Source organism: Phyllostomus hastatus, unplaced genomic scaffold (assembly GCF_019186645.2).
Source record: "Phyllostomus hastatus isolate PE091 unplaced genomic scaffold, TTU_PhHast_1.1 phas_contig_40, whole genome shotgun sequence".
Classification (NCBI taxonomy): domain Eukaryota; kingdom Metazoa; phylum Chordata; class Mammalia; order Chiroptera; family Phyllostomidae; genus Phyllostomus; species Phyllostomus hastatus.
The window spans coordinates 63,319,168-63,335,239 of record NW_025333872.1 but is presented as its reverse complement, the minus strand read 5'-3'; the positions used below and the strand labels follow the sequence as shown (position 1 = coordinate 63,335,239).

General features: G+C 37.9%; 1 protein-coding gene across 4 annotated transcripts in view; it reads right to left on the bottom strand.

Moving 5' to 3' along the window:
- Nucleotides 1-6,939: 6,939 nt before the first annotated feature.
- Nucleotides 6,940-16,072, bottom strand: part of DSE (dermatan sulfate epimerase) — a 61,981-nt gene continuing 52,848 nt past the window's right edge. For 3 of the 4 annotated variants that reach the window (XM_045843900.1, XM_045843899.1, XM_045843901.1), the window contains 3 exons: nucleotides 14,119-14,358; nucleotides 11,853-12,060; nucleotides 6,940-9,573 (listed from right to left, as the gene is read on the bottom strand). In XM_045843900.1, coding sequence (XP_045699856.1) covers nucleotides 7,818-9,573; nucleotides 11,853-12,060; nucleotides 14,119-14,358 — 2,204 coding nt within the window. In that variant the 3' untranslated portion in view covers nucleotides 6,940-7,817. The remainder of the gene's footprint in view (nucleotides 9,574-11,852; nucleotides 12,061-14,118; nucleotides 14,359-16,072) is intronic. The other variant, XM_045843902.1, reaches the window with a different exon arrangement.

Here is a 16,072-nt window from a genome sequence, read left to right as displayed (position 1 = left end):
CAAAATGTGCGAGGTCCAGAACCCATCTTTCCACACGTGTACCTCCCATAGCTCACCACACCTCAGTCAACTGCAGCTCCATTCTTTCAGGGGACTTCCCACCTCAAAATCCAGCTCTTTGACACAACCTGTGAGGATACATATGACCAAATATTGCTTCACACCATTCTCTTCTTTCCCATCTGCTCCAACCACACTGGCCTTATTCCTGAAATACATGAAACACATATTGACTTCAAAACCTTTGAAACTGCTGCTCTCTTCCTGCAATGTTCTTCTTCTCCTAGATATCCCTATGGAATCACACCTCACATCTTCCAACTGCCCCTATGTCATCTCATCTGAAAGCTCTTTTTATAGAGTAGCAGCTCACCAGCACTTTATATCCTTTCCCCTTGCTATTTTCTCCATAGTGCTTATCACTACTTGACATAATATATTTTTGTTGCTATTTCCCCCCTCCCAAATCAGAACACAAACATGAAGGCCAGGTTTTATTTTGTTACTGTTCTTTATCAAATCTCATTTCTAAAACAGTACCTGGCACATAGTAGGTGCTCAGTGAACAGGTGTTCATTCCTTTTATTTGTCGACCTATCTGAAACATGATGTGGAGCTTCCAGTGAAACACCTTAGGTTTGGTATATGAATTTTATTTCTGTTCCTTCCTGAAATATCATTAAATTGACAGTAAATGGAAGTGGGGACATGGCATCAATAGAGCCTACCCTAACCACCGTGTCACAGCCTCCCCTCTCGGTCTCTTCATCCTGCCTTTACTCCCTATAGTACCTACTACTACCTTTTAACGGACTATATAACTCACTTATAAATTAGGCTAATTTTTCAAACCTATTCCTAGAATGTCAGTGCCAAGAAGGCAGGATATTAGTTTTATTTGCTAATGTCATATTCTAAGCACCAGAAAAGTGCCTAGCTCTTAGTGGGTGCTCAAACAATATTTGGAAAATGAATGAATGGAGAAATTCAACAAGACCATAGCTGAGAGATGATGGATGAATGGCAACTAAATAGGAGGCTGAAATCCCAACCAGCAAGAGAATAGGGTTGTAGTTGACAGAAACAAGACTTTTTGCTCAGCAGATGCCTCTGAAAGTGGGAATGCACCTGAGTGGAAAATGGAACCACAGCAGGCAGAGTGCACTTGGATTCCAGCAGGTAACTCCCTATAGAGACAGAGAAGAGGGATTCTGGTTTAAAGGCACAGCACATCTGAATGGAGGCACTATACTTAATCAGAGGATAAGTGACTCAACAGAGATCTCTAGCCCCCTTTCTCCAACTTGACTTTGAGAACACAAACAGTTAGGCCTATTAATCAGTTCCTTCCTCTAGCATCCCTCCAGTGAACTAACTAGAAAGAAGACTGGAGTTTCTCTCTGCTTAAAATCACTTTGTCCAAGAGAAAAACTCTGTAACAGACTCTTCAACAATATCAGATTTGCACTAATCTGAGGAAAAGTTACTTCCAACCTAGAATTGTTGGCCAAGTGATCAATCAAGTAAAGGAGAGAACAAAGGTATTTTTTGGAAATGAAAGGAGGCAAAATATTACTCCCCATGGAATGTCCGGGAAAATACGTGCCACTGAAATGAGGCAGTGATGAAGAAAAGGGAAACCATGGGATTCAGAAAACATCTTCACACAGAAAAGAGGTATAGAGAGTCCTCAAACCCATGGAGAAAGGAGACCTGGGGTCAACCAGTGTGCAAGGGGGGCTGGCCCTAAGGACAAAAAGAACTGGCGGGCTACATAGTTGTGACTGAACATACAGTGAGGAGGTTTACACTTAAATTAGAAAACTTGGGGATAAAATGAGATTGTTTGACAACTAAGCAGATGCAAAAAAGAAGTAATCACTATGAGGAAGTCAAAGCTGTGTATGAAGGGAAGATAGTACTCTTCATGGCTAACCTGTGAGTCTACACTTACATAGTTACAACACAAATACTGAATACTGACAATCAAAACCTGTAACTCTGTTAGAAGGTTGGGGATGAATGAAACAGGTATGAAGAGAGGGAGATGGATAAAAAAACTCATCCTCTTCCATGTGTAACAAGTTTTAGACCTTATCCTAAACACGGATGTAATAAATGTAACAGCTAAGATAATCAGCAATTGGTTGCTTCTGGGAAGCATGAATCAAGAGTGAGAAGGTGTTACCCAACTGAAGGGGTCCGTTTGCCTGTGCACATCAGAGCCCCATAAGACACAAACAGGAGTTTGCAGCCAAAGAAATTAAGGATTTATTAAGGAGATGGCACCATGCCTGGAGTCACAGGTAGCTCAGGCTCAAAGACCTGGCTCCCGGATGCCTTCTAGGAGATGGATTAGTTAAGGAAAAAATCATTAATCATGGTGATTAAAGGTTGTGGTCTCTACTGATTGGCTGAAACTAGGGTACAGGGTAACTGCTCATCACGTTTGGTCCTGATGTCAGCCTTGGAGTTGTTCTGTCCAATTTGACAAGGATTTGTCCTGTGTGATTGTTCCACTTTCCTAGGTCCACAGCTGAATCACAACTGAGGCCAAGATATCATGTTTAACTTTGTCTCAGTAGTAAATAGACTGAGGACCTTGTTCCTAAGACTGCTGGATGCCAACCACAACCTCATTGTCCTGAGGGCTATGATTAAGCAAGGGGAAGGCGGTGTGTGAGTTTCAGCTCTAGGTGAGGCCAGTTTGAGTCAAAGGAAAAAATAAATAAAAATAAAAGGCCAGTAGAAAGAAAATAAGGTTTCTGTAAGGTTACAAAGAGAGTGGGAAAATTTTTAAAAATACAAGCCTGCTAGTATGATTTTATTTTTTCAATCATGTATATTTATAATCAACACAAAAATACAGCTAAGAAAAATAACAGAAAAGTTATAACGCAACTTCGCCTTTTACTCTTCACATTATGATGATGTCTTGTTTAACAGAGGTTGGGCCTACCTATTAAAATGAATGACCCTAGGGTCCCCATAAGACTATCAGCTGATTTCTCAAAAGAAACCTTACAGGATAGAAGGGGCTGGAAAGAAGTATTCAAAGTTCTGAAAAGCAAGGACTTACAACGTAGATAACTCTATCCAGCAAAGCTATCATTTAGAATAGAAGGGCAGATAAAGTGCTTCCCAGATAAGATCAAGTTAAAGAAGTTCATCATCACCAAGCCCTTATTATGTGAAAAGTTAAAGGGACTTATCTAACAAAAAGATCAAGCAAAGCTATCATTTAGAATAGAAGGGCAGATAAAGTGCTTCCCAGATAAGATCAAGTTAAAGAAGTTCATCATCACCAAGCCCTTATTATGTGAAAAGTTAAAGGGACTTATCTAACAAAAAGATCAAAACTATGAGCAGTAAAATGACAATAAACTTACAACTATCAACTGAACCTAAAAAAACAAAACAAAAAAACTAAGCAAACAACTAGAAGAGGATCATGGTCATACATATGGAGATCACATGGAAGGTTATCAGTGGGGGGAGGTGGTGGAGAATGGGGGAAAAGGTACAGGGAATATGAAGCATAAATGGTAGGTAGAAAATAGACAAGGGGAAGGCAAGAATAGTACAGGAAATGGAGAAGCCAAAGAACTTCTGTTATGACCTGTGGACATGAACTAAGGCTAAGGCTGGGGGCAGGGGGATGGGGGATGCTGGTGGAACAGGGGTGTAGGGCAGAATGAGATAAAGGGGAGAAAAAGAATGAGATAACTGTAATAGCATAATCAATAAAATATACTTAAAAATAAAAAATAAAAGACCCAAAATTAAATATTTAGGCCATGTAATGAAACACATGCTTTTTCTGTCATTTCCTGAAAACCTGTCAGTACTTCATTGATGATATATAGCACAAAGCAGATGTCTAACTGAAATATGGCTGGTAAATATGTTGTCCTTGCCAGTAAGCTAAATAAAGCAGAAACTGACCTTTTTTCAACATGAACATAAATAAAGAGGAGAGAATCAAGTCAGGGGGCTTTGTCAACAGAACTGAAATAAGCACAGGTACATACAAAGGGCAGGGAGTGGGAGAGAGGACTGTCCCTTTGCTCAAGTCTGTTTCCTCTCTGAACAGATTTTGGAGGCTCAATCAGAGCACCTCAAGTTCATTTCTTAGCACTCAACTCCAAGTTAGACCTTCACACACCTCCCTAACCCCGTTTATTTCCTGAGTTAATCTCTGACACCGATGACCATATACTCTAGTTTTCTTACAGCCACCTGAGTTTATATCTGCTGTTTGCTCCTCTTGTACTATTTTTAATTAATTATTGTATTATTTATTATTAACCTATTTTTGCCCACCCCTGTACATTTCATAACTTGAATTCTCTGAAAAACTTGGAGAAATTTCAAGTCCTTTGACCATTTTAATTGGGTTGTTTGTCTTCTTAGAGTGGAATCATGTGAGTTCTTGATATATTTTGGAGATTAAACCCTTGTCTGAGGTATCATTGGCAAATATGTTTTCCCATACGGTTGTTTTTTTAAAATTTTAATACTGTTTTCTTTAGCCATGCAGAAGCTTTTTGTTTTGATGAGATCCCATTTGTTTATTCTTTCCTTTATGTCCCTTGCTCTAAGGGACATATCAGTCCCTAGAATGTACAGAAAATGTACATTTACACAATGGAATTCTATGCAGCAGAAAGAAGGAGCCCCTGCCCTTTGTGACACCATGGATGGAGCTGGAAAGCATTATGCTAAGTGAAATAAGCTAGGCGGTGAAAGACAAATACCATATGATCTCACTTTTAACAGGAACCTAATCAACAAAACAAACAAACAAGCAAAATATAACCAAAGACACTGAAATAGAGAACAGGCTGACAGTGACCAGAGGGGAGAGGGGAGGGAATTTCAGGGGAAAAGAGGAAGGGTCTGCAGAAACAAGTATAAAGGACACATGGACAATAAGAAGGAGGGGATGGAAATGGGAGGGAGGTGGGGAGGGCTGGGGGAGTGGGCTGGGATGGGGGTAAAAGGCAGAAAACTGTACTTGAGTAACAATTAAAATAAAAAAAAAAATTGGAGAAATTTAATTTCTTTGTGGGTCGTTTGTGTACCATGAGGAATTTTTTAGAAACAGATTGAAAATGTAAACTTTTCTTTTTTAAATGTATTAATTCAGTGTGTATAACATTTTGCTAAAATTATTTTTAAAAACCTGAGAACATTGTGTACTCTTAAAAATCATGAGAGATATTGTGGAAGAATTCAATATTCTAGACAATAAATTTTAATTAATAAAAGTCACAGAATAAGGTCTTCTGACTTTATTAGCAATTATGATGATCTCAAGAGAATGCTCTCTCAGCAGATAATAGGTCTTACCCATCATCACAACTATTAATTACTTACTTAGTTACCAGAAGGGGAATATGCCCCTGCCACTGCACAGACAGGCTCTGTATGCTAATTAATGATTCCCAAATTCTCTTTAAGGCTAGGACGAAAAGTTCTGCCAATGCCCTGAACCACAGCTCACATATTATCCCATGAACTTGAAACACTCCTTTCATAGTGAGTGGCACTGACACAGATTCCATAATTGATTACTCGGTTACAAGGGAGATTCAACATTGCTTGGTTTTCTGGAAGATACAAAGAGTTCCTGTTTTCATCAAATATGCACTAGCCCTGATGCAAAACATGTCTCGTATGAAGAGCAAGGATTTGTTTCAGCCTTATTATTTTTCTACTCAAGCACTGCCCATGGAAATTTCGTTTTAAGTGAAATAGATATGAGGTCCACTAGAAGGGGGAAAAAAAACCCATTTAATTAATTTGGTTTTAAAGATACATGATTACCACATTTAAAAAATACTCTAAAAATAAAGAAATAAAATCTTTAAGAATTACTTTTCAACTGATTTATCATCTGTCCCTAATGAAAACAAGAGGAAAGCTGGATCTGGCACTTGCTTGCACTTTTCATCTCTCTTAGTTAAGTATGCCTCCGTGTTGGGATCTGAGATCAGGTTTGCTTGGGAGCCTCAAAGGGCAATTTTCCCTTTTTTCCCAAAATTTGCTTTTGATCATTTCAGACAATTCATCCTTTTGAATGAGAAAGAGGAGAAGAGAGGAATGTCAAATGGGGTTAAGTAAACAGAGAATCTGTCACATAAAGCAAGTTTAAATCCCAGTAACATCATCCACGTAGGACAAACAGAAGCATTCTTCTTTTGAAAACATTATTCTTCTAAACAGTGTGTAATGACATCCTCCCTAGAGGACTTGTCCATGAAAGAAAAAAAAATACTTCCCCAGAAGTCATGTTCTAGATTCCAAGTATGAGGGCAAAGCACAGTTAAAAGTCAGACTTGTGTTTTATTTATGTAAGAAGGTTCAAAAGTAGAACTGCAAAAAGGTGCTCATAAAAGAGCTTCTCTGTGGTCTTGTTTTCTGTTACACACTGCCATTTCCACAAACAAAAAGGAGAAGTGAAAGGGAAATATTGTCATTATGACATCAGACCTGCAAATCAGTGAATGTGTTTTAACTGTAAAATTGGAGGCAAACATGTTTTCAGGGGAGAAATATAGAAGACTCAAATATGCTGAATGTAAGATCATTCACTCTTCAGTCCTCTGAAGTGTGCCCTTTTCTTGTGCTGAAGTATAAACTGTGGAGTGTGTTTCCAGCACTCTGTGCTGCTGTTAACCTCCTGAAGACTTGACTGCAAATACATAAGAAAATTTTGTTTTTTAAAACCATGGCATTACATGCATAACAGAAGCTGACTTTTGTTTTAAATATTGAAAATGTTTAAACAATAAAAGGGAAGTAAGCTGAGAAATTTCTTCTTTCAATTCAAACACTATTTTATAAGTTTAATTAATGCATGCCCAAAAAAACATTTCTCTTCAAAGATTTCAAAACTGCTCCATGTATTGAATATAATGGACAAAGTAGACACTATTGAAAATCACAATTATAATGTTTATTTAACAAAATAAATTTAAAGAAAATTTTCTATTAAAAAACTTAAGAATCATATCCAAATTTTAGTTTCCCCACCTTCTTTGGTATTGAAATCAATGTTCAGGATATAAAATATTTGATTCTGAAGTTTAGTCATTGGGTCTTCAACAGTTTTCCATATAAAGGAAATAGGAAATCAAGTTCCCTGTAATTGTCATTACTGAATAACCAGTGAATGCATAAAAGCAAAACCAGTTGTGTGCAGACTGACATCATCACGCAAATAGTCATTCATAGATACATATATTCTATTGGAAATATATTTTAAGATTTTGTTGACTTTCTGCCATCATTTTTACTGTTACCTGAATAGTAATCCAAAATGCAGGTGCTGTTATTCGTTCGCTTAACTAACGAACTACTCTCCCAGGAAGTTGACACCACCATACTCAACTTAGCAAGATGTATTTCTCTGAATTGTTTGCTTCGGCCTTCTTACAAAATAGTATCTGAGGATTGCTAAAAGCATTAAATTAATATTAATAAAATCCAATTCTAAGTCTTTTTTGTTTCTTAAATATTACTTAAAACCAAACATTTTGTTGCTTCTAAGGGTAGTATTATATGGATTAGTCAAGCCAAACACTTCAGAAACATCTTGTGACAACCAAGCAACTTTTATTCCTCTGACAAATTCTTTGCCTGTTCCAGTTCTGATTTCTCCATGCCCCTGCCTTCTTGTGTGAAGATATCTTGCCCTGAATTTGTTAAAATGAATCTGAGGGGGAAAAAATCCAATGACAAACTAGGGCGATATTTTTTTTTTTTGCATAGATTTGTGAGCACAAATGGTCAAGCAATCGACAGCGTCAGTGCTAGCACTGTGACTGGGAACAAGAAGAGTACAACCACAATAAAATACAGCTGTCTATCAGAAGGACTGCATAAAGACATCTTTGGCTATGCAGGCTCTGGGCCCTCTGGAAATAAGTCAGTTGCATTGCTAACATGACGAAGAAAATAGCAATGTTCAGAATCAGGAACAGTCTGGTGTAAGAAGCAGACAGTGACGGAGCTTTGCTGTGAGTAGTTGTTGCCATCCGTCCGAACCGGCCTTTTATCAAGCCGTTATTTTTGTGTTTCTCATACGTTACATCTGCAAAATCTAAAAGGTCTTTCATTTCTTCATCTTCATCTATGGGCTGTTCTTTCTGTGCCAAAATCTGAGCTTTCTGTCGGATCTTTTTTTCATTGACTTCAATCTGTGCAAAAATATCAGGGATGGCATCCACAAATTTATAGCGTTTGCCTGCCCTTCGGTTTTTCTTCGATTTGCTTTGCTGCTGCTGCTGCTGTTGCGATATGGCAAAAATCCTGTCGATGGCTTCCTCAGTCTGTCTCTTGTCTGAAAACCTCAGCAGCCGCTCGGCAGTCTTCCTGAAGCTAGCTGTGTTCCGCACCCGGGACAGGATCTGTTTCTCCAGCAGTTGAAACACTGGCTTAAAATGCTGCAGGCTGTGTTCTACAATAGCAGCATAGTCCTTCACCTCAGGGACAGTGGTGCTCCTGATGGCTGAACTCTGGTCAAACAGAATTTTCTGATTATCTGCAATGACCTGTGCAAAGGCAGACTGCCCTGTGGCCTCACCTGTCCAAAGGTAAACAGCATAGGCGTGTTCTCTGGTGGCTATGAACACATCCAGTTGCTGAGGGTCTCCGTGGATGCTGAAGCTCTGGACATCCACAGATGGCCCTATGAAGAGGTAAGCTGCCCTGGTGATGGGACTTCGGAGGTGCATGGTGACATTCACATAGTTCGTCCCATTGTAGGGATAGCCCCGAGGGTAAGTCACTGAAGCAAAAGTTGCTTTTTCACTGTAGCCAGTATCATCCATCCAGTACATTTTATAAAGACCATCTCGCTGCCTGATGAAAGCCCCATGGACCCCATCTACCACTGTCTCCTCAAAAGGGAAGTCCACATTGTGGAAGAAGCTCGTTGCTGTCTCCAAGGGGCTGTCCTCTCCCAGGTGTATTTCATCCACGAGGAGGAGAAGCTGTGGCTGTAGGAGGATTAGATTCCTCTGAACATTCTTCAGGTTGAGCTGGGGGTTATAAGCTCCCACTCCTTCTCCCCGGATGAAAACCATTCCATTTTTTTCCATGGCTGCAACCACTCTTCCTTGACAGCTAGCTGCCAGGTCGTGCTTATATTTAGACCATTTTGATGAACAGTCCTCCGTGACCTGACCCTCCCAGGGGTAAAAGCAGCTCTTTGACACAGCTGGGGAAAACATCAAGACATTGTTGAAGAAGGTATACTTTGGCCCGTACAGAGCCTCAGTAATGAAAGGCACACCATTGGGAGCAAAAGTAAATGAGTTTTGATCGGGGTGCTCATGCCCTGCATTAAAATTCCTCCATCCTTTGATCCAATCTTTGTATTTGTTTCTGTGGACAATGTCGTATATTGCACGTCCCCCAAGTTTTCCTGACTTGAAGGAAAGAAAAGATCTATTGATTTCCACAGGCAGTGCACTTCCATAAGTCACAACACCCCAGTCTTCAAAATAATGCAGTGTCGGGGTACCAAAATCTGGAGGAGGGACGGATTTCAAGCTGGCATCATACCTGAAAGAATTAATTTTTAAAAATTAATTGGTTTTCTGGTGGAAGTGAAAATAGCATACGAGAACTGTGATGCCGCATGGTAATGCAGCTGGAAGAAGTAATGCACAAAAGCCACCCAAGCACCCACAGAGCAGACTGTCCCTGGGACGTTTCCAATAACACCCTTGGATGATTAGACTGTGCAGGGGAACTAACACACTTGGTGAAAGGGAGAGGAGAATCTCTTTACAATATGTGATCCTTGGATTTGAGCCTGAAATGATTATTGCTGCTAATCACTCTGTGAACCTTTTTCACTTAACGATGACAGAGCTGTCCAAATGGCTGGGGCTCACAGATCACAGAGTTAAGCCCTTCATACAGACCTCTAGTTTGAAGGGTTCCTGTTCCAGAGAACCCTGTGTCAGGGTCTAGAATTTAACAAGCCTTGAGTTGCAATGAAATATTGTCCTACAATAAATGGTTTTGTTCAAGTTTGCCAGAGTACTTTTGACCCTTTAAATAGAGCTGAGCTTTACGTATTAGATAAAATTTATTGTGAATACAGCATTCAAGAATATAAATGGATGAGATTCAGGAAACCATTAATACTGGAGGATTTCTAAATGTGGCTCCCACTGCCTAGCCCAGATCTAAAAGCTTTGCTTTAATCTGCAGATGATAACATGCAGTTCAGACAATAAATGATACCTTGTTTTTATTGAGGATAAATATTTATTATCAAAGTAGTAAAAAACTAACATTAAACTTCCAAATGATTAAGAACACAGGTTTTTGATTCAGAAAGACTGCAAAAATAATAATAAACATGACTTTTTACTTAGGATGATCTCAAGTAATGTCCTTGACAGGTTCATGTAATTTCCTGCTCAAGGGAAGAAAGGCAGACATGTATTATTAGTTCTTAGATACTTTTTTCTAAAGTGAATCCGTTACCTATGGTAGAGTTAATCTTACTGGTGCCTAACTGTAGCCATTTCATTTGTTGTTCTAGAGTCTCAGTTTTAGAACATAAGAAAATGTGTCTCTACTTAGGTCTAATATAATAATGTTGGCTTCATTTTGTGATTTAATAAATCCAGATATAAGCTGAATTTTCCATCCTTCTTTGTTTTTGGTCAGTTTGTATATTCCTATAAGGCAGATTTTAAACCAAGTTAGACTTAGCACTAACCTGACTCCTATATTCAGCTCTGTAGAACTCTCTTGGTTGCTTATTTTTGTGTAACTGAAAACACAGTTAGATAACTGTACCCCTAAAAGGAGTCAAGAATGGTTGCATACTACCATATTTTTCAGACTATAAGACACACTTTTTTACTGCATTTTTTGCTTCAAATTTTTTCTCCTATTTTCCTCCTCTAAAACCTAGGTGTGTCTTATGGTGTGGACCCCAGATACACCTAGGTTTTAGAGGAGGAAAGTAGGGGAAAAATTTTTGGAGCAAAAAAATGTGGTAAAAAAAAAGTGCATCTTATACTCTGAAAAGTACAGTAATATATTTAGTTCACCCGTGAATATAATTTTTAAAAGTGCTGGTTAAACTATACCTCTTTTCTAGTGTTATTTTACTCTTAACTATTTAAATTTTTAAAAAAATAATGAAGAGAAACAGGTAAACCACAGAAGATTATTTTGGAGTCCAATGCAAATACCGAAAGTTTGAAAAGATGTCAGGGATTAATTATTAACTAGTTTCCTGTAATTTTTATTTTAATTTATTGGATGCCAACAGTATATCTGGCAGTACTTTAAAAAGGATATGCTGGCTTCTCTTTCTGGGCTTAAAAGATTAAGACAAAAAAATTACATGGTTCTTTTATTATCAAAGTGAAACTGTCAAATACTGTCAAACACTTTCAATAGTTTTGAAAATTTAGTAACAGCTTTGCTATTAGGAGATTATAATGCTCCATTTATCAAAACAAAACAAAAGATTTTACGACTTCTTTTGGTGTGATTTTCAGAATAACCCAGTCTATAGTTTGTCGTTTTCTCTTTATACAGTTTCAAAAATTATGTAAATCAAAATATGCATATTTATGAAATAGCATGAGCCTAGGACAGGCCTAATATTTTTTAAAAACCTGCAAACAGTAATTAGATTTAAATGTAAGGAAATGTTTCTAACAGTTTCAAACACTATGATATGAAGCGAAGTTGCAAGTACTTAGGTATAAGGTACTTTGTATTATTGTTTTTGTTTTTTTAAGGCAAAAATCTTGCACACTGTAACCCTGGGTATAATTTCTTTTCCCAGTGAAAGCAATGTGTCATACCAGAGAAATTCTGTGTGAAGAGTACACCAGCGCTGCCCTTTGGATGGTGTCCCTGGGCCTTCCACCACACGGTTCTTTCTGATTTGGTCAGCCAGCCAGTTACCACTGCCGTTACGCATGACAAATTTATCCAGGAACACTAATTGGCTTTCAGGACCATAAAACCAGTTGTAATTTGAGTCTGCAATGGCCACAGTTCTTTGAAACCCTGGGGAAAGAAGTTCGATAGAACTAAGATAAGTTTAAAACTGCATATTCCCATAAACGCCTAAACAATGATTTTTTCTTTTTTTTATTGTTGTTCAATCCTGCCTGCAAATTAGAATTAATTGTGTATCTTAGATAAAAATAACAAACAAAACTGAAATGCCCACACTCCTCCCCAGACCAATTAATCAGAATCCCTCTGAAGGTCTTCCAGAAACCTTGTGTTCAAGTTTTCACCTATGTGGCAACTTGTCACCGGTGATGAAAAAGCCACAACGACTGACAACATATGCAGCCCACCTTTCTTTCTCGTTTCCCTATGTCCATGCTTTGTGCGCTACATTTGCACAGATATGTGTGCTATCCTCTTGTGCACGGTGAGTTCCTGAACCCCAAATGAGCACCAGCTCTCCTACCAACTCAAACTGCAGCCTATGCCAAGATCATAACATAAATGCTCCAGTTTGGCCTCCAATAAAGTGGAAGTTATAAAGTTTAGGGAAGAAATGGAGTTCCTACAGGAAGAAAACAATTTCCACAGAAGATCCTGCTAGTATGTATTGCTGGAAGTTAAAGAAAAGAGGGAAAGATCATACTGAAATGGGTCAGAAAAATAAAAGCAGGTAAGGCAGGCTATGCTCCAGGCATTCTTGAAAAAGAATGGGAGAAAGCTCTGGGTCAGACAGGACTAACCACGACTAGAACAGCCACTGCAGAGAAAAGAGAGATGCTGTTGAAACAGATGGACTTAACACAGAATTCCTTCTAAATGGTACCATGACCATATTTCCACCATTTAGAGCTAATGTTTTGCTTCTAGCAGTCTAGTAAATGCTCTTCTAAATAAATCTTATTATAAAATGTGATTTTCTGAATCTTCTACTGGTTTGTGAGTTGCTGAAAACAGATATGTTTTATTTCTCTTTGAATCACCTGCCCAGCACAAAGTTGTTCATACTGTTTCAGCTTAAGAAGTAGCCTCATACACAGTTCACAGCAGACCCTGGCCCTGCGGTGGCTGGCTGTTAGATCTCAGCTAAGTTACAGAACACTGAGACCATTAAAGGTCTCTTACTGTAGATGGCCTTCGGTTAGCAAGATAAACTACAAAACAGGTTTCTCCTGCATATCTAATAATAAGCAATAAAACAAATAGAGTTCTGAATGTAAGTCTAAACTAAATCTTAATATGGTTCTCTTGTTCTGCAGTATTTCTCTGAAAACTAGTCCAAAAGTGGAGATTCTAGCCAATCCATGTGTAAATAACCATAGCAGAAAGACTTAAATACTAAATTCTTTACTATAAGTCTAGAATCACCACCTAAAAATTGCATTTCACTAAGGGGGAAAAAACCCATCCTGATGAAAAAGTACCTCTTAAACTTTTTCTAACATCTTAGTCCTATTTAGAAATAAGGAGAGTCACAAGGCTCTCCTAGAAATAAATAAGTTCTTAAATCATATATAATGATTTTTTGAGCTAGTTCTCTTAGAAAACTAAGCAATAAATGAGTAGGTTTATAGATTCATTTTTTGGTTACATTCCTATATTTTATACTACTTATTTCAATAAAATATTTAAAGAAAATAATTAAAGCTACAACTTAAATATGTAGGTGTAATCTTTCATTTTGAATCATGTCTATATAGTTTAGAAGAAAAAAATTATAAACTAAAACCCAAAATAGGATTGATCAAGGATCACACATAAAGGAAAATTAACATGTAATCATAAATACTTATATTCTGTCTAGATTCAAGAAAATCAGTTTGTATATGTACATAAGTTTTATATATACAAAAACAAAAGTTTCTGTGGAGACTACAACTTATATTTGATCCATTACACTCCAAGTTTCACAATACCTAAATCACATATCTTTCACGTTAACTCCCAAGATGTTCTGGCTATATAACTCTTACATTGAACACTACTTTGATTTGTAAAAAATCCTTTGAACTGCAATGTGGGTCAAACTCCACATTTCTCTAGACCACTTCCATAATCTGGAAAAATGACCACAGTTAACGTTGAACCACTTGTGATTCCTCACTGTACCTGGCAGGATGGTTCTATACATAAATGCAAAGTGTTGCTTAAGCCACGGATGGCCAAAGTGGTTGATGTCAAAGTGCCTCTGAACGAGAAACATATATTGGAAGAGTGATCTAGTGGTGTAGCTGCCGTATGCGACCCCTTCATAGAGCGAGCCGTCGGTCACCTCTCGGAGCAAGACCAGAGACTTCTCCATGATGGTCAGAACTTGTTTGGTCCATAAGTACGCTTCCTGAAGATACCCTGAAGGATGAAAACATGTGGAAACAATGACTAAGGCTGTGACAAAACATAAATAAAAATATGCCCAAATAAAACCCTCTCAGTCATCTTGACTAGTTTATATTACAAACTGCATTTTGAAAAACTCCCATTTATCAACATTATAAATAACATCCTGCTAATCCAGGTTTGTGATGCGTATGTGATATAAGTTAAGAAGTTCTTAAATACAAGTCATTTATTACTTAAATGAATATAAACCTTTAAAATGAGTATTAGTCATTTCCCAATCTTTAATAAACTGAAACTACATCACATCTAAAATCACAAATTACATACAACTTTATATTTGCAGGACAAGATTTGTATATTGACATTTTTAAATTCAATTTTTTTTCTGAAAACTACTTGAAAATATTTTTTGAGGTTTATTACTTTACAAAACCTTCACCATTATTTTATAGGATTTGTAATAAGCTGCAAATACTATAAAGGCTAATCAAGCAGTCTTCAATTTGTTTCATCATTAGAAAATTTCTCATGTTTTTCTGTGCTTTTGGATTCCTTTGGATTTGAAAAGGGAGCACAATGGAGTGAAGAGACAATTGGAGTGGCAAATTAAAGGCAAAAAAGAAAAAAAAGTCAGCTGGGGGTCCAGAATCTGTCGAAAATGAGCTATGTGATTTTGCTCAAGCATTTCTTCAACCTGTCACCTTCATGCATCTCCCCTACTGAAAATTAAAGGTCTAAAAACTTCTTAAAAATCCTTACAACTCAGAAATGCCAGCTTTCTATAATTCTTGTGAAACTAGCATTTAAGTAACAATAACAACTCCTCACATTTTTATAACATTTGTAATTTACACAGTACTGAACATAATCTTACTTAATCCTTTTAACAACTCAGTTATGCATTATTACCTCCCAATTATGGAAAAGCTGACTTGTTCAAGACCTCTGGCACATGACTAAAAATGAACAGAACTTTGACTTGAACCCAGGTCTTGAGATTTAAGGTTTATTTTGTTTTCTTGTGTTTAAAACATGCAACCCCTGAAGATAAAATTAAGCTCATTGCCTCCTAACGTGGGTGGAGTCTTATCGGTTCACGCCCACAGGTGTGCGTGACCGACCATCAATGCTGAACACTCCACGAGGTCCACGAGGTCTGCTGGGTGTGGGGCTGCCACAGTTCCCAGACTAAATCCAAGGTCGCAGGCTCAGTCCCTCTCCCATCTCATGAGGCAACACCCTTCTCAGCCTCATCTGGGAAGAAGTGACTGTTAATTGCACCCTGGATCTGTCTGCCATCCAGCTCCACACCTGACACGCCAGTCTTCTGGATACACTTTTCAATTTCCATTTTCTGACCTTTCAGGTTCAAAATTCCAATCATCTTCATCTTTTCCCTCTCTCTTTCCTCCATCTGCAACCAGACACCATTGCAACTGATGCCTAAAATCAGGTCTGTTACTCGCTGCTCCCTGGATATCACATTACCTGATATTCCCTATTTTTTCCTGATAACAACCCTGTTCTGGAGATACAAGGCAATACCCACCAACATACTTTGTAAACTTCAAATCTGTCATATGATGTACTTATGACATCATTACTGATGCTATTTTTCCACCATCCACATACATACCTTTCTAGAATGTTCTTCATATTTTCACTTAATATATCCTATCCATCCTTCAAAGTTCCATGAACCTTCTCAAACTTACCTAAAGAA